General features: G+C 43.4%; 1 protein-coding gene across 1 annotated transcript in view; it reads left to right on the forward strand.

Moving 5' to 3' along the window:
- The window catches only part of LOC143930014 (killer cell lectin-like receptor subfamily B member 1B allele B), a 195,039-nt gene that overhangs the window by 61,288 nt on the left and 114,874 nt on the right, over positions 1-18,877 (forward strand). Inside the window, exon 6 of the mRNA XM_077453919.1 lies at positions 7,013-7,078. Coding sequence (XP_077310045.1) covers positions 7,013-7,078 — 66 coding nt within the window. The remainder of the gene's footprint in view (positions 1-7,012; positions 7,079-18,877) is intronic.

Consider the following 18,877-nt stretch of genomic DNA (forward strand, 5'->3'; position numbering starts at 1 on the left):
ATTTCTTTATTATTGCTAGTGATCTCCTGAATAATCTTTATTTTAATTAAAGCCAGATCTCCATACCTTTTTATTTATTTTTTATTTTTAGAGTCCTTTTTTTTTTTAAATCAAGATCTCCTGTTTTGTTTTTGTTTTTATTATTTTCTCGTGATCTCCTTTTTTTTTTTTATGTCACGTTTCCACAACACCATTATTATCTTGTATTTGTAAACCTCAAGGAGGTTGCTTGGTGTTGGTGTCCCTTGTTAGTTTTGACCTTGTATTTTTGAAATGTACCTGCCTACTCACAACCAAAATTTGCTGTTTGAAGAAAAACACATAGGCAAGTATTTTCAGAACCAAAAATCTCAATTTATTTTCCCTCATAATAACAAAAGAAAGATGAAGGCAAAGCTGGAGAAATTGCTGGAATTTGCGAAGCCTTTGGCCCCCAAGGCCAGACATCAACTTTGTGGCTAAAAAACTTGGTAGCTTGAGAAGTACATGTAGAAGGGAGGTCAATCTGGTCCAGGACTCCCAGAGGACAGGAACAGCAGCAGATGACATAAATGTACCCAGGCTGTGGTCCTACAACAAGCTGCGTCTTCTGTCAGACCAGACTGAAGCCAGGCAATCGCTTTTGATTTTAACGTACAGCCTTCCCAATGTGCTGCCCTGCAGCCTTCCCTGCAGCCTTCGCTGGAGGCTGTGGCTCTGGAGGTGGACTTGTGGCAGGAGGAGGAGGAGAAGGAGGATGGGGGGGGGGGGGGGCGCACACAGGTGGCCATCATCTGTTATTTGGCCAATCAACCCATTATGGATGACCTCAAAAATTAGTTTTTCACATTTGCGGCATTGGCCCTCTTCCATTTGCTGCAAATTTGAGGCTACATAGATGCCATTGGCCTCTACAGCATTCAGGGGGGATTTCCAGGCCGCATTAGCCTCCTTAATGAGGGCCAGTACTGCCTCATCCACGTTCCTCCCCTTCCTGGGCCTTTTGGGTGGAAGGTGGAGGGGAGGCACTTGATTGGGTCATGAATGGGCCCGCCACCTCCTGGCTGACTCTTTCCCTCGTCTCCTCCTGTGTGCCACATTCCAGAGCCTCGTCCTGGCTGAGGTCTTCCTGTGTATGAAAAAGGGACATAGTTTTAGTTTTTGGTTCATCAATCACACACAATTTTCAGCTCATGACTGTTGCAAATTGAATGTTAATAAATACAAAAGACTATCATTCTGACCCAAGCATTTTTCATTCTTGTCACAATCATTTTTGGCCCCTACTGTCTATTGATATGTCAAACACTTTTTGTTAAATCATTCATTTGTTAGCAATAATAACATCTAGTAACCAACTATAATTTTACCACAAAAAATATGCTTGCAAATACTATACCTGGCTCCATCTGGGCTCTTCAATTTCTTTCTGGATGGAAGGCCCAGGTTGGTCCACGGAAGCCTCAGTTGGGGTTGAGGGAAGGATGGTGGGAAGGGGTGCCAGAAGAGTCGAAAGCGATTCCCTGGCTTCCATCTGGTCTTCCAGAAACCGCTTCTTGCTGAAGTACCACAGACTGGGTACATATACATCCTCTGCTGCTGCTCCTGACCTCAGGGACTTCTGGACCTTCTGAACTTCCTTCCTATGTGTGCTTCTCAAGCTACCAATTTTATTTTACACAAACTTGATGTCTGCGTTGGGGGTGTGAGTCTTTACAAATTCAAGCAGTGTCTCCAGCGATGCCTTCCTACATGCTTTATTGTGATATAATGGGTTTTTCACCTTCCATAAATTCCTCATAGCTCTACATTTTTCGAGGAATTCACCTAGGAATTCAGGTTCTTTAAATGGATTCATTTTTTCTCCAAACAAAAGACAAAAACACTAATCTCAGGCTAATCTTATCCCAATATAGGCCTCAATCTAGATTCAGTATAGTCAGGATGCTCATGTCCCAAGTTAAAATCTTACCTTCATTATAACGTTTGTCGCTTCCGTTCCTCCTTCATCCGCACAAACAACGTAGTTAAGACATGTGTGTTAGCTTTATACACTACGCATGCGTGAAACTCTGCCCGTGTCGCCCGCCCTGATGTTCTTTCTAGAATATTTCCCACCCCATCTCTTTCATTGTGGGAGAAGAACATGTCGGAGACACAGCGGGTGCGTGATAGCAGTAACGAGGAGGAAAGCCCAGAGCCAGAAACCTCGTGATCCAGGAGGAGATTTAAGGCCTCAAATATGTCCTTTGTAGAGATGTTGGAGATGGTCGACATCTTGAAGAGAAATGACTATGACGAGAATTATGGACCGTACCCAATCAAAAATATGACAAAGGCCAAGATCATGACTAAAGGTGTGAAGAGTCTGCACAGGAATTTTTGGATACAACGATCCTAGGAGCAATTGAGGAAACGCTGGTCGGACCTCAAATGAAGGAAGCAGGATCAGTACAGAAGAATCAAAAAGTTCTTTGAAAAAGTAAGTAGTTGTTGTTGTACCCCTATTATTACTTGCATGCTGCACCATGTGCTTTTCTTTACTGTTGGACATTTTAAAATGGCTACTTTCATGTTTGTGGGCACAGTAATCGGTCGTAGTAAACATCGTTTGTTTGCCAACTAAATACAATGTTTTTCCCAGATACAGGGTTAAATATATTTGGTCATGATAATTTGTATTTTCAAAGAAGTTTAGGACATTGTTGTCTAGATGTGTTTGAAACTAGAAGGAATAGCAAACTAGATTCAGTGTAATGTAAGGAGAGAACACTCAGTAGCTGTTTACACATCTGGACTTAGGAGCACTAGTATGGGACACAAGTAAAAAGTGGATACTTGGAGTGTCTCCAGGTGTGAAACTTGTCCAAAAAAGGTAAGCATTCCAGCTTTGGTAAAGTAATAAATCATGTCTTCAGCTTGGAACTCTGCCAAAATAGAGAATTGTAGACCACTTCCAAGCAATGTTTCACATTCATATTTCTGACCTCAAATATCTGTGTGCCAAGTATACCTTTTGTTTCATTCTCATAGGGGAGCAAAGAATTGGGAAATATGAGGACACCAGGGACCCCCCACCTCCTGAAGAAGGGGAACAGAGGTTACAATCTGAGGATGTGGAGGAAGGAGAGGTGGTTGAGATTTACACCACAGCAGGTGAGTGTCTGACACCCCAGATTCAGGTAATAGATGTATGCCTGCATATTTATAATACATGGTGTGTAATTTATTTTTTAGGTGATGTACAGGTTGTGGAAGAACAATCTCATCATTTTCCCAGTGACGGTGCCCAAAGGCTAATCCAAGAGATAATGTGGTGTAGTCAGTATTTAGACTTTATAAAACAAAAGAACTCTTCAGATTGAGCAAAAATTGAAGAACATGATAAATGTCCTAGGAAGAATCTAAATTCCCTAAAAAATACCACCATTTTTTTTATTAAAACTAAAAATTTTTTACACATTTTAAAAGCCAAATTTTGAAGATGCACACAGTGTGTCAACATGTGCTATCTGTGATCAGGGGATATAAATGTAAGCGTTTTGTGCCAGCAACGTCTTCCTAAAAACTCAAGTAGGTAAGAGGAAGGGATTGCACCCCAAAAACACGTCCATTGATCCCCCACGATGGTAGAGAGCACATGTTGACATTAGGCATGGGATCAGGATGGAAATCCGCAGTTTCACTCCCAACTTTGTGTGCATCTTCAAAATTTGGCTTTTACAGCGGTGACTTCACCCCATCTGTTGAAGGCATGATCAACTAATTTTGGAAAATATAATGTCTGATCTTGCCTTACGTTTTTCAATGTTGAAATTTGGAAGTTCCAGAGTTGTGTATATTATGTTTTGAAACATGCCTTTTTATGTAACCTAAAAAAAAAGAAAAAGTAAAACTTTTGCTAACGAAAAATTTTAGAATTATAAAAAAATAGATTTTACAATGCTCATGTGAATGTGCACGGAGTAAAAGGTTTTATACTCAATGTGTGGCTTCTTCTTTCAATGATCAATACCAGTTTTTGTATTAAGTTTGTGTTTACAGTGACAATAGGTGTTATTTAATAATGGAAAAAACACTTGGCACTACAAGTGCACTAGGAGAACCTAGGACACAGCAAAAATAAACACAAGCAATAAATCAAAGATTTTATCTGATTAAATATAAAATGTATTCAAAATGTGCTGGCAAAGCAATGGCCCCCCTACCTGTAAAATATTCTAAATCATTTTGCCGCACTTCACGAGCATTGTTTCTTTTTTTTAAATTGTGCAGGATGCAGCAGCTCAAAACTATATAGTTCACTTTGTATTCCACCATATTTAGGGCTGTTTGAAACAGACGGAATCGGCTGGTCAGGATCCCAAACACGTTCTCCACAACTCTTCTGGCTCTGACCAGCCGATAATTAAAAACCCTCTTCTCTGGGGTGAGGGTCCTCTGGGGGAATGGCCTCATCATGTGGTCACCCAGACCGAATGCCTCATCTGCAACAAAGACAAATGGCAGTCCTTTTGTACTCCTCCCCACCCTGTTCATGGACTGGGCTCGGGTCAAAGCTAGAAGCCTAACACCAATCCCCCTCACAGCACGAAATCCACGACGAGCGCGTACCCGCAACATGGCTTCAAAATGGTCGGCTGGTCAGAACGAACTAAACAGAAAGCACTGACAAACAGCAAGGCCTGAAAGAACGAGCTAAAAATCAGAACCGAACGCACTGAAAATCAAATACGGTACTACTATAAATACCACGCACTGACAAACAAATACAAACTGACTACACGCACTGAAGAACATATACAAACCCACAAGCACAAACTGAAGAGCAGCAAAGATCTGAAAAGCACGAGGCTGAAAAGCGCGAATCGTCTCTCACCAAACTTCTACTAACACAAGATAAACACGAGATTAGCAGAAGGAGCCCAAAGGTTAGCGCACTGGCTATTGAACTTGACTTTTATAGTCCCGTCATACTTGACATTCTTGACGGTCGGAATTTGGTGTGACTGTGTGTAGGCAAGACAGCTTGAGCGGAAAAACTTTCAGACTTTATTCCGATGGTGAAACCGGTCGTGTATACGCGGCATTAGAAAACCCATAAGAATTTTGGTATTTCAATTTTTGGTAGATGCTAAAGGGTTAAATTACAGTCTCTTCTAAATCCAATGACTCTACTAACTCTAATATCTCTTCTAACTCCAACACAATGCAGTGATTCCTCTGCAATAAAGTAAACCTACCTTTCTTGCAATCTTCTTTGACAGGCTACAGGCCGCAGGCTGGATGCTGCATCTTTCCCATTTGAATGCACTGAAATGCTGAGATGGATGCACTGCATATTGATGACCCCATGTGCAAGATGCCTAAAATTTTAAAAAGCAGAAATGTGGCCTGTCAGTAAATAAGTTACCATCAACAGCAATATTCCCAGATTGATTATATGCTGACCACCAACACAGCCTTTCAAAATTCTCCTTCACTCGATCACACTCAGTCTGAAAACCCCCAACAATTCTAAATATCATTGCTAGCAATACATAAACCTTAAATATTTGTCAAAAAATTGGCTCTTTTTTTGTTACATAGTTACATATAGGGATGAGCTTCGAGTTCGAGTCGAACTCATGTTCTACTCGAACATTGCCTGTTCGCCTGTTCAGCGAACAGTGAACAATTTGGGCTGACAATAGCCGCAAGTGATTTTAAAAGACTTTTTTTCCTGCACAAATGACACTTTGTGCAGGGACAGTTCTAAGCACCAGAAACATGCGCCCCTTCACAGGCATACTATAGATACCCCCCAGCTACGTAATTTAAAGGAATATTACACTTTTATTGTTTCACTTTAATCATTATTAAAATCACTGCTCCTGAAAAAATGTCCGTTTTTAAAACTTTTTTTTGCATTGATCCATGTCCCCTGGGGCAGGACCCGGGTCCCCAAACACTTTTTAGGACAGTAACCTGCATATTACCCTTTAAAATGAGCACTTTAGATTGTGAACGTTCGAGTCCCATAGACTTTAATAGGGTTCTAAAGTTCACACGAAGTTTAGGTCTGTTCGCAGGTTCTGGTGCGAACCGAACAGGGGGGTGTTCGGCTCATCCCTAGTTACATAGTAGGCGAGGTTGAAAAAAAGACACAAGTCCATCAAGTCCAACCTATGTGTGTGATTATATGTCAGTATTACATTGTATAGCCTTGTATGTTGTGGTCGTTCAGGTGCTCATCTAATAGTTTTTTTAAACTATCGATGCCCCTCGCTGAGAGCACAGCCTGTGGAAGGGATTTCCACATTCTTGCCGCTCTTATGCCCTGTACACACAGTCGGACTTTCCGACGCAAAATGTGCGATCGGATTGTGTTGTCGGAAAATCCGATTGTGTGTGGGCTCCATCGGACTTTTTCCGTCGGATTTTATGACACACAAAGTTTGAGAGCTGGATATAAAATTTTCCGACAGCAAAATCTGATCGTTTAATTTCCGATCGTGTGTAGACAATTCCGATGGACAAAATGCCACGCATGCTCAGAATAAATTTGGTGACAAAAGCTATTGGCTACTGGCCTCTTTATAATCCCGTCGTACGTGTTCTACGTCACCTTGTTCTGTACGATTGGATTTTCCTACAACTTTGTGCGACCGTGTGTATGCAAGACAAGTTTGGGCCAAAATCCTTCGTAAAAAACGGATTTTGTCGTCGGAATGTCCGACCGTGTGTACAGGGCATAACAGTTAAGAACCCTCTACGTAGTTTAAGGTTAAACCTCTTTTCTTCCAATTTTAGTGAGTGGCCACGAGTCTTATTAAACTCCTTTTTGCAAAAAAGTTTTATCCCTATTGTGGGGTCACCAGTATGGTATTTGTAAATTGAAATCATATCCCCTCTCATATCCCTGTTTTGTCATCTTCAGTTCTACAAGTTTATGTTGTACACAAGCAACATGAATGTACTGTACATTTGTAAACATAAAAAATCCTATGGAATAATCTGTCTTTCTATTATGTATATTTTATTTGTTTTATAGAAACGAAAGACAAGTTGCTGGAAATAACAAAGCAGATTTGCGTGAACATCGATAAGAGACAAGCAGGTACACAATTTTATCTACTGGCCATATAACAGTCCCCAAGTAGTGAATAATTGTCAATAGAAAATGGAAAGCCGCACACTGCATGTCCGTACGTACAACTTCAAAGATCTTTATTGAAAACAGTGGACAAGGCACTTACTGTACACAGGCTGACTTCTCTGACTCATTAGGATTTTTTTTTACTAAACACAAATAGACTGTGCACTTTGCAAGTGCAGTTGCTCTTTTTTAGCAAACACAAGTATGATGAGCACAACCAATCTTATAGAACAATATATCTACAAGTAAAATTCCATATGAGGATACTGAGCAATCTCCAATGGAAAGTCCATAAAACTAGCATGGGAACTAAAAGTGGGCAGCCACCTTTAGGAAGCAGAGGTTCCGATGAACAACTGAAAAAAAAAGAAGAGGTGCCTCTAATGCCACGTACACACGATAGTAAATTCCCCCAGCAAAAGTCCAATGTGAGCTTCTGGTTGGAAATTCCCGCCGTGTGTATGGTCCATTGGGAATTCCGCCAGCAAAAGATTGAGAGCAGGTTCTGTATTTTTCGGTCGGAAAAGGTTCCGATCGGATCGTCTGCAGCAATTCCGATGCGCAAAATTCCTACACATGCTCAGAAACAATTTGACGCATGCTCGGAAGCATTGAATTTAATTTTCTTGGCTAGTTGTATTGTTGTATGTCACTGCGTTCTTGACGGTCAAAGGTTCTTTTAAGTGACCGTGTGTATGCAAGCCAAATTTGAGCGGAATAATAAGTGGATTTTCCGTCAGAAAAAAATTGGATGGTTTTTCTGACGGAAAATCCACTTGTGTGTATGGGCATGCCCCGTACATACGGTCGGACTTTCCGTCTGAAAATATGCGATCGGATTGTGTTGTCAGAAAATCCGATCATGTGTGGGCTCCACCCAGGCACCCTTTATGTCATCTAGCTTAAATACCATTCACAGACTTTTTAACTCTTTAGTGGCACTGTGTGCTTTCACAGGCTCTTATATGTGCGCTGTTTTACTGGCACTGTGGATATATACCTAGTTGGACACTTATGCCGCGTACACACGACCGGACTTTTCGAGGGACTAGGTCCGACAGACTTTAGACGGAGCTCTGACGGAGTTCTGACAGAGTTCTGACAGGCTTTCCAAATGAACGGACTTGGCCACACACAATCACACCAAAGTCCAACGGATTCGAACGTGATGACGTACGACCGGACTAGAATAAGGAAGTTCATAGCCAGTAGCCAATAGCTGCCCTCGCGTCGGTTTTCGTCTGTCGGACTAGCATACACACGAGCGGATTTCTCGGTAGGAACTGGGTCCGGCGGAGTTCCGGCGGAAAAATATGAAACGTGTTCCATTTCTAAAGTCTGTCGGATTTTTGCAATTCAAAAGTCCGCTGCAGCCCACACACGATCGAATGTTCTGTCGGAATCGTTCCGTCGGACCTTTGAAAAGTCCGGTCGTGTGTACGCGGCATTACACTTATTCACATGTGTGGCACCTATGCACTGTAATAAGTGAACTTTATTTTCAACAAGTGTTTTATTTATGTGTTTTTAATGGCACTCCTGCACTTTATTTATTAATGTTGTTTCTTTCTGATAATTTAAATATTTTGCTTTAATGTGGATCACTCATTCAGTTGGTTATCCGTAGCCATTTCATATTTGTGGCAATTATTCACTTTATGATTAGCGGATTTATTCACAACAAGCAGGTTTTAGCAAGACGTTTGTTTTTTGCACGTATGCACTTTATCCTTTCAATTATTTATTAGTGTGTTATATATACATATTAATGTGGATGTTTAGCACATATTAATTTTTTCTTTTTTTAATTTGGAGCGCACCACCATATATTGATTTTCTTGCACCCCTGTCAGTGGTTTGCTGCAACCAATATTTTTTGTATTTTCACTTTAGTAGTGCGGGAATACCTTATATAACTTCATTCAACAAAATCCGATCGTTTAACCACTTGCTTACTGGGCACTTAAACCCCCCTCAGTCCCAGACCAATTTTCAGCTTTCAGCGCTGATGCACTTTGAATGACAATTGCGCGGTCATACAACACTGTACCCAAATGAAATTTTTATCATTTTTTTCCCACAAATAGAGCTTTCTTTTGGTGGTATTTAGTTACAGCTCGGAGTTTTATTTTTTGCTAAACAAACAAAAAAAGATGCAAAAAAAAAAAAAAAAAAAATCATGTTTTAATAGTTTGTTATAAAATTTTGCAAACGGGTCATTTTTCTCCTTCATTGAAGTGCGCTGATTAGGCGGCACTGATGGCTGCATTGGTGGGCACTGATGGGCTGCATTGGTGGGCACTGATGGGCTGCATTGGTGGGCACTGATGGGCTGCACTGGTGGGCACTGATAGGCATAGTTAAGGCGGCACTAATAGGCACAGATAAGGCGGCACCGATGGGCACAGATAAGGCGGCACTGATGGGCAAAGATGGGCACAGATAAGATGGCATGGATGGGTGGCACGGATAAGTGGCACGGATGGGTGGCACGGATGGGCACTGATAGGTACCACTGATAGACGGGACTGATGGGCACTGATAGGTGGCACTGATAGGTGGCTCTGATAGGTGGCACTGCTGGGCACTGATGGGCGGCACTGCTGGGCACTGATGGGCGGCACTGCTGGGCACTGATGGGCGGCACTGGGTCGCAGCACCTTTGAGGCAGATTGTGGGCACTGTTGGTGGCACTGCTGGATGGCACTGTGGGTGGCATTGTAGGTGGCACTGTAGGTGGCACTGTGGGCACTATGGGCACTGATGGGGGGCACTGATGGGGGGCACTTACTTTTATTCAGGATGGCACGGCGGTGGGCAGGTGGGCACTGGCAGGGGGCAGGTGGTCAGCTGTATTGCTGGCCGTGATTGGGACTGATGTCCCGATACCGGCCGCCGGTGATCGGCTTTTTTTTTCTCTCCTCGCGCTGTCAGCGCGAGGAGGAATAATAGCCGATTACCGGCTCCGTTCTATCACATGATCAGCTGTCATTGGCTGACAGCTGATCACGTGATAAGGGGTCGGGATCGACCCCTTGCACGGATCGGTGATCAGGCGAGTCTCACGGACTCGCCGATCACAGAGCGCGCCGCGCGCGCCCCCCAGGGGGCGCGCAGGCCGCTCGTATCCGGGACGACGTCAATAGACGTAGTCCCGGAAATGTAGGTCCGCGCTGTTGCCGTCATTTGGCAATAGCGCGGATCTGAAGTGGTTAAACTCCAATCGTGTGTAGACAATTCCGACGGACAAAGTGTCACGCATGCTCAGAATAAATTAAGAGACCACAGCTATTGGCTACTGGCCCGTTTATAGTCTCGACGTACGTGTTGTACATCACCTCGTTAAGAACGATTGGATTTTCCAACAACTTTGTCCAACCGTGTGTATGCAAGACAAGTTTGTCACAAAATCCGTCTAAAAAAAATCCGATGGATTTTGTTGTCGGAATGTCCGACCGTGTGTACAGGGCATAAGAGTAGGAGTATAAGATAGTTTAATAGCTCAAGAAAAATGGCAACTTAGAAAAGAAGAATAAATAGGCTAAATAAAAATCTATAGTTAAGCGAGAATAGCCCGATGAGCTCTCATCAGTGAGTGTCCAGTTCAGCCGCCGGCTGTATCATGTTTCACTGTCAGGAAATCGGCTGTAAGGTGGAATCAGTTCCAAAGCGAAGCAGAAGAGAACGGCGTGACGCGTTTCAGAACGTGCATACTGCAAATAGCCTGGCAGTCACGCTCTTTTTTCAAGCTGTGATATGATATGCAGCTATATAAAGCACCAAGGGGAGGTGACAAAGAGATACGTGACTAAATAATTTTAAAGCTAAATACAGGGGGTTCCACGACTTACGAACATCCGAGTTGCGAAAGACCCCTACTTACGAACGGGGCCTGAGTGACGTTGCGTCTTTCTGGAGTGAGCCATTCCTCCGTTCCTGGCCTGGCTGTGAAGTTAAGGCCCCTCGTCATCCTGCCTGCCCATCCACAGGCCTGGTACGGTCCAGTGGCCTGCCAGGCCGCTAAAACTGCCCGTTGTGGTCGCGGCCTAGTGCAGCCTAGTGAAGCTTCCAGGATCCCCGCTCTTTCCTGCGCAGATGCCCGTGCAGGTGCACCGTGGCGAGCCAGCCAGCCTGCCTGGACTCTGATCGCTTTTTAAATGTGTCCTTCCCTCTCCCCTTCCAACATACCTCTCTCTGCTGTCTCCTGTCACTTTTAAAAATGAACAAAAGTGATTTTATTTCTCTTAACAGGAACTGTGGGAGAGAGGGGTATGGACACCCTTAGGTAAATGCAATAGCAAATAGGCAGACTCCATATTTGGTGGACCCCCAGTCGTCACTCCCTACTCTACTGGATATTATAAGGCACATTGGGCACTTTTCAGGCTTCCAGATAAACTTGGACAAATCCTTGTTGTTTATACTAGACCAATCCACTTCAATTACACTACCACCTTCATGCCCATTGTAGATTATTCACACCTTTCACTACTTAGGTATTGAAATACAGCGGCCTATTTCCTCATGCATCAAAATTAATTTAGATCCACTTATCAGTAGAATGAGAAATACACTTAAAGCGGGATTCCGCTCTTTTTTTTTTTTTCTTACCTGTGTTACAGGTGGGCGACTGCTACCTTCGCTTAGCATCCACGTCCGGCGTTTTTTTGACCCCCGGCGCGACGATTCTTTTCCTTGGGATGACTTTTAAAAAAGTGCTCTGGCATTTTCCATTTTAAGTGTGGGCGTCTGAAGCCCACAGGCATTTACTTCCTGTATATCGATGACGCTCGGCTCCCAGCATGCTCCGCTCCATCTCGCACATGCTCAGTGTGCAATGGTGGTAATGGCAGATACAGCTGCCTGCCCACTTTAAAAATGGCAAATTCGGACACGCCCTCGTCACGTGACCGGCATCCTAACGAAATCTCACGAGATTTCGCAATTTCATTGTCCCCCCATGGATTCTTGGGAAATTTCCCAGGGACCATTGCGAGGACGATAACCACGCCTACTCCCACGGGAGGACAACCAGGAAGTCAGCAGAAACATCTGAAATAAAAGGTAAGTAAAGAATATTTTTTTTTTTCAGGGTTCATTTAGGTAAGTATTCTATCTTGTGATTTTAATAATATGAAGTTTAATTTTTAGGTACCAAACCGCTTTAAGAGGACATTCCGACGGAAAATTCCAGATCGGACCGTGTTGCTTCATCTGACTCTTTCCGTTGGAATGCCCGACCAACAAAGTTTGAGAGCTGGATATAAAAATTTTCTGACAACATGATCCGATCGGACTATGTCCGATCGTTTGTATAGAATTCCGATCGGACAAAGTGCCACGCATGCTCAGATCAAATTTCTAGACCAAAGCTATTGGCTACTAGCCTGAACGTAGTCCCATCATAACGAAATAACGTCATCACGTTACGAACGATTGGATTTTCTGACAACTTTGTCCGACAGTATGTATGCAACACCAGTTTCGGACAAAATCCGACGGATTTTGTTGTTGGAATGTCCGACCGTGTGAACAAGGGCTAAGAATAAATATTTTTAAAATGCTCTTTCTACCACACTTTTCATATATTCTGAGTAACTCCCCAATATACATCCCTAAAAGTAAATTCAAAGAAATCGACACAATCCGTATTAAATGTATTTTGGGGGAGGGGTAGATAGGATAGCAAAAATTACCAATTTTGGAGGGGGGATTGGCGCTCCCTTGCCTCCAAACTGACTATGTGGCCTCACAGCTGGCTCATGCACACTGGTGGTTCTACCCAGAGGAGAACAATGCAGCTACGGCATGGGAGGCAGCCACCCTCACGTCCTATGAATCGCTCCAAAGTCGAATACATCACCTCTCCATTAGGTGATTGGAGGGTATGAAAGGCAGACTCCTTAGACAAAAATAGAACTAGGCAGACATCTATACAGAAAAGGGGCATTTAAGCTGAATTCAGCAATCTGTATTTTATAGCAACTGCTGTCTCCTATAGCAACAAGCTCAATTCAAAGCTACATGCTGGATTCTCAAGCTCAATTCACAGCTACCTGCTGGATTCCATGGATGAGTTCTCTCCTAATGCTTTCCCAGCCACTTCACCATCCCCGGGTGATGAGTCTCCTCTGGTACTCATTCAGAACACCATCCCTTTATCCCTGCCTCCAGCAACAAGAGTGGTTGACCCTCTGGCCACGTGGCCAGTCCACTAGCTTCAGGTCTACACCTATGCCCACCCAGGTTGCGACCCGGCTGGAAAAGAACCCAGATCATCGGACCTCCTCTGAATAAATACCCCAGCAGCCTTGGCGGCCAAAGAAACTCCTGCTGGTTGGCTGAAAGAAGTAAACTCAATCATAACCTGAATCCTATCATACTAATGCCAAAGGTAACAGTGCCACCTATTGACAAAGGGAGAAGGTTAAACTCAAGATTAGAAGAAACCTATTTGATCAAAGACTATAAATTAGTCAGATTAGATACCACCTAGCACAACTAAATTTACTAGCAGCCCTGTTTAGGACTTGTTTTTATCCTCAGTCTGCAAAAAGAAAACATGCTCTCAAACTTGAAAGCAGATGTCCTGGCAAAATGTGGATAGAGAAGGGTAACAGGGAAGAATAAACTTGTAGAAACAAATATGTGTGACATTCTACATGAAAACAGGTGAAAATTGACTTATGTACAATTACGTGGGGCATTCCACACGGGAACAGATAAATATGAGACTATATTTTCAATCACGTGGGGCATTCCACACGGGAACAGATAAATATGAGACTATATTTTCAATCACGTGTGGCATTCCACACGATAGCAAGTAGAAAATGCAATAAGCAATAACCTTCTACTCTATCTAATATTTACACAATAATGTAATTGAAAATGAACATTACTGTACAAGATTGAGATACTATCTCTCCTCAACCAAGGAAGACGCAGGGTGTATAGAAACACATAAAAGCATTGGACTATGCAATATTATCAATATAGTATTTGGCAACACACTATAGTATAATCTACTAGTATAGCAATATTTGTGTAGAATGAACCTTTATATTCATACCTAGAGCATAGTCTATCCTCATCCGAGAGTGACAGAATTGTGTAGAATAAACAGAGCAATATGTCCTAATATATTTACAATTCTAGCAAATAACTGTACCTAGAAATAGTGACACGATGAAGAAGGCCCCACTCCCTAGAGAGTGACACACCCTTCCAAAAACATTTCAGCATATTTAGGAATAAAGTTCACATAACAAACTATAGTTGAAGTAAGAACTCATTGCTCATTCAGAGTGGCACTATCACAACATCTGAATGAGCAATGAACAGAGAACAGTTCACATTTAGACATTTTAGTCCATAAGGTTCAGATTGTAGGTAAAGAATTGCCCCTTTGCCAAAACACAACCTACCTGACTAGCTAACTAAACATTCCATTGTCCTTGGAGCCCCAAAGTCCAATAGGTACCTTTCCTTGAATTGTGATAAACATGGTCAACAAACTTTTCCGTTGGTCCCCTGATCCCAGGAACTTACACTTGAGCTGTATGCTTGGCTACTTTCAACAGGCACGTTAGCTATACAAGTATGCAAGGACCTGTAATCATAATGAATGCTTCTGATCCATTCTCCAGAGCAACAAAGTCTCCCTGCACATAGGAACATATCTCAGCCTTTCTTTGTACTGGCAGAAGACTGAGATTTTTTCCTCACACATGAATGACAAGGCATACTGGCAATCCAGGCAACAGGCCAGTATGTAAATTTTTAGAGCACTTCTTCAATTGCTGGTATCAGGAGCACAATCCAGAAGCAAATGACACAGGCAGGAGTGTCCCCACAACAACAATTTTCCAGATGAAGAACAGCTTACCATGAAACTAACACAGCCAAAGTGAGCACATCGCTGTGTTCCACACTGAATTGAGAGCAATATTCAACCACTTGACCAGTAGTAAAGCGGATCAGGTAGTTAAATAGGCTTCCTAGATGATCCAATGGTAGTGATGTAATGCCACACATCAGCTTGGTTAGGCCTTCGAATATTGACACCGTCTGGGTAAACATGACGACCATAGTCTCATGTTTTCAGGATGTTAGTCTACTTTCCTGCATGTTTAGGTGACAACTTCTTTACATCACAGTGAGCAGGAACTTTCAGGTAATCACGAATAGCAGTATTAACCCACTGCGCCCGTTTGCATTGGATTTCAGCCTCCAAACTCTCTGGCACATTCAAGTAGCCATATTCCTCAGCCACTTTTCTCATGACAACTAGTTGAAACTTCAATAATCTTGGCATAAGCTTGGGATCCCCACATCCCAGCAGCACTGTGATATCTAGAGCATACTTAACAGGATAACTTGCAATTCTGTCTGGTTTTCATACAGCAACAATTGCAGTTTTAACATAGTGCTCACATCCCTCCCTTTCCAAAATAAATTTGCAAGACAGGGAACAGGCGATGTAGATGCAGAGACTCGGGCCTAATATTGGAGGTGTGGGTAGTTGAGAGAACTCCCTCCTCTACAGGCTCACACTGTTGCTCAGCATCACTATCAGACCATCTCTCACCCCAAGACACAGTGTCAGTAAATCATTCGGAGCTCCAATCAGGCAGGATATCAGAATCTGAGTCCATAGAGAACTCTTCAGCCGAGAGCAGATCAAAATTTAAACGTGCAGTAGCAGACTTTCCTGACTCTGCTTCCTTAGTGGCTACAGGTTTTACAGTCCCAACAGGCACACTGCTCTCACTCACATCAGGCTTACCCGGCTCAGTAGTCTTCTCCCTGAGTGGTTCCACCATTAAGGAACATAGGTGGCCCCAACCTCGACCACGGGAGATCACTGATGCAGCTGACTTTGGAGGCAACACACTTTGGTGGTGACACATTTGACCCAATCCACTTATTGCACCCATGGGGGTAAGGCTGGCGAGACTACCTCTAGTAGTGGCCCCCCGCAGTGCCCACAGGTGATCCAGGGCTGAACGTTAGTAGCCAGTCCTGAGCACTTTGAACACAGCAGCCCAATTGTTTCATAGCCTCCCAATGTATAGAGCGTCAGGTTACCTTTTGGTACATACCACACTTCAGTGTCGGTAAGGACCTTTTTCAACCCACCCGAGCCAGGACCGATGCCCAGTATAAGGACTTTCCAATCAGACATGGAGACTCTGACATGCGCCATGCTTCTCACTCTGTTGCAGTATTGCAGCATGTGGACCCGTGATGGCTGTGCACACAACTGCGTCTCCGTCTCTTCCTCATCAGAACGGGGACTCCCTCCCCTGCCAAGGAATCGGTCCAGCTGCTCTTCAGGAACTTCAGCACCTCTTTTCTCCAGCAGCATGCCAAAACTCTTCTGGAGTATGCCTTAACCCCTTTTGCACTGGCATAAAGTGAAAAAAGACCAGGCTGACAAGCAAAAAGACAACCTGGTTCTTACCCACATGGTTAAAAAAGACAACAGTCTCTGAGGCACAAAGATATTATTTGCCACTTTCCCACAGAGCCAAACAACATTTCTGTGTAGTTTGTGACCACAGCAAAAATAACGTCAAGACCCACGTTGGGCAATAAAAAAGGAAGCACCCTCCAAGGGCCTGATGGTGACTCCCAGAGGCTGGAAGGGCCGACATTCCTCCACAGGGTGCAGGTTCCTAGGCATGATGGGTGTTGTGCAAGGTGAAAAGATGGGTGCCAGTCACTTTTAAAAATGAACAAATGAGATTTTATTTCTCTTAACAGCTACTGTGGGAGAGAGGGGTAGGGCACAGGACACCCTTAGGCTAATTCAATAGCAAACAGGCAGAACTAGGCAGACAGCAATAAAGAAGAGGGGCCTTTAAGCTGAATTCAGCAATCAGTATTTCGTAGCAACTGCTGTCTCCTATAGCAACAAGCTCAACTCACAGCTACCTGCTGGATTTCCTTGGATGTGTTTGCTCCTGAAGCTTTCCCAGCCATTTCAATGTCCCTGGCTGATTAAGAGACTCCTCTGGTACTCCTTTAGAACTCCATCCCTCTCAACCTGCTACTGGAAACAAGAGTGGTTGACGCTCTTGCAACTTTCTCTCCCATGCCTCCCAGCCACTGGACAGAGCCGCTGACCACATGGCAAGGCCCCAGGCTTCAGGCCTACACCTATGCTTCTGCTTCACATATGCCCATCCAGGCTGCAGCAATAAATACCTTTACCCAGCAGCCTCAATAGCCAATGAAACTCCTGCTGATTGGCTAAGAGAAGTATACTTACTCATAACCTGAATTCACTGTCATTCATCATACTAATGTCAATGTTAAACAGTGCCACCTATAGAAAAAAGGGAGAAACCACAGTTAAACCCAAGCTTAGGAGAAGCCCATTTGATCAAAGACTACAAATTAGCCAGGCTAGATAGCACCTAGCACAACTAAATAATTTACTAGCAGCCCTGTTTAGGACAAAGATGCTACATTGAGGGAGGAAGTAAATAGAGAGAGAGAGAGAGAGAGAGTCTAATACCACATGTCCTGCTTTGGAATCCAGACAAGAAGCAAGGATTATTAGGCATATGTTCATATATTTATTAGTTTACTATTGTTGCCCACAGCTTATGGGTGTATATACAGTGTGTGTGTGTGTGTATATATATATATATATATATATATATATATATATATATATACTGTATACACACAGTATATACACCCATAAGCTGTGAGCAACAATAGTAAACTAATAAATATATGAACATATGCCTAATAATCCTTGCTTCTTGTCTGGATTCCAAAGCAGGACATGTGGTATTAGACTCTCTCTCTCTCTATTTACTTCCTCCCTCAATGGTTTCTAACCCAGCCACACAGAAACAGGAAGTCATGTACATAAAGCCACCAAAGGCTCCGTTGGGGAGATTCACTTCCTGCCTTACTCATACCTTCCAACTGTTCCTCTTGTAGAACCAATTCCTTTTTTCCTTTTCCCTCGACAGTTGTCCCTATTTTGGTCTGAATTTGTACAGGTGTCTATGAAGATGTAATGTTCAATTACTTAAAGTGTTATCCAACCCATACAGTGCCTTCATCCTGATTAACTTGTTTGACAGGATAAATGATGGTGGGAAAAAAACTATTTTGGGTAGACCTAATTATTTTTAGCATACACATTCTTCAAGTAAAGCAAAGGGCGCATTTTTTTTCCTGGTGCATCCATGGCAGCATACTAGTGATAGGCTCCATCCTCAGGACAGTAAATATTATAAAAGAAAAGGTTAAGGACTCCCCCATAATTCTCTTTTCTTTCCCTTCATATCTCAGTGACATCATTGTGATAGCCCTTACCGCTGCTTCCTGCTGTTTTCCATCTGGGTTCAGCCTCTCCCAGGTGCAGTCCTCAGTCCTGGGGCACTAAAAGCGCTGATAGGGTGAGCAGCCCCTTCTGTGGGTATTTTGGGATGGCGGCAGCTTTGCTTACTTGGAGTGTTTTGCTAGTTATTTTGGAGCTGCCAGGCTGGTGGGTCTTCAAGCAGCCTTTTTTTCTCTCTCTCGCTTTCCCTCCCTTCCTTTCTGGACCTTTTCCTTTCCATGTTCCCACACAGGTGAGAAGATTGGGCTCTCCTGGGGTCAGTGAGGAAGCAGGGGTTTCCTTCTCCCATCTCAGCTGCCTCGTGTGTCTCTAGGAGTCGGCTCACGTCAGACGCTGTTTCTTGTGTACAATCTCCGTTTGGGCCACTCCGCGCATGCGCTGGCATTCTGCAA

The sequence above is a fragment of the Lithobates pipiens genome, unplaced genomic scaffold, assembly GCF_037356315.1.
Source record: "Lithobates pipiens isolate NorthernLeopardFrog02 unplaced genomic scaffold, aLitPip1_a1.2 Scaffold_25, whole genome shotgun sequence".
Classification (NCBI taxonomy): domain Eukaryota; kingdom Metazoa; phylum Chordata; class Amphibia; order Anura; family Ranidae; genus Lithobates; species Lithobates pipiens.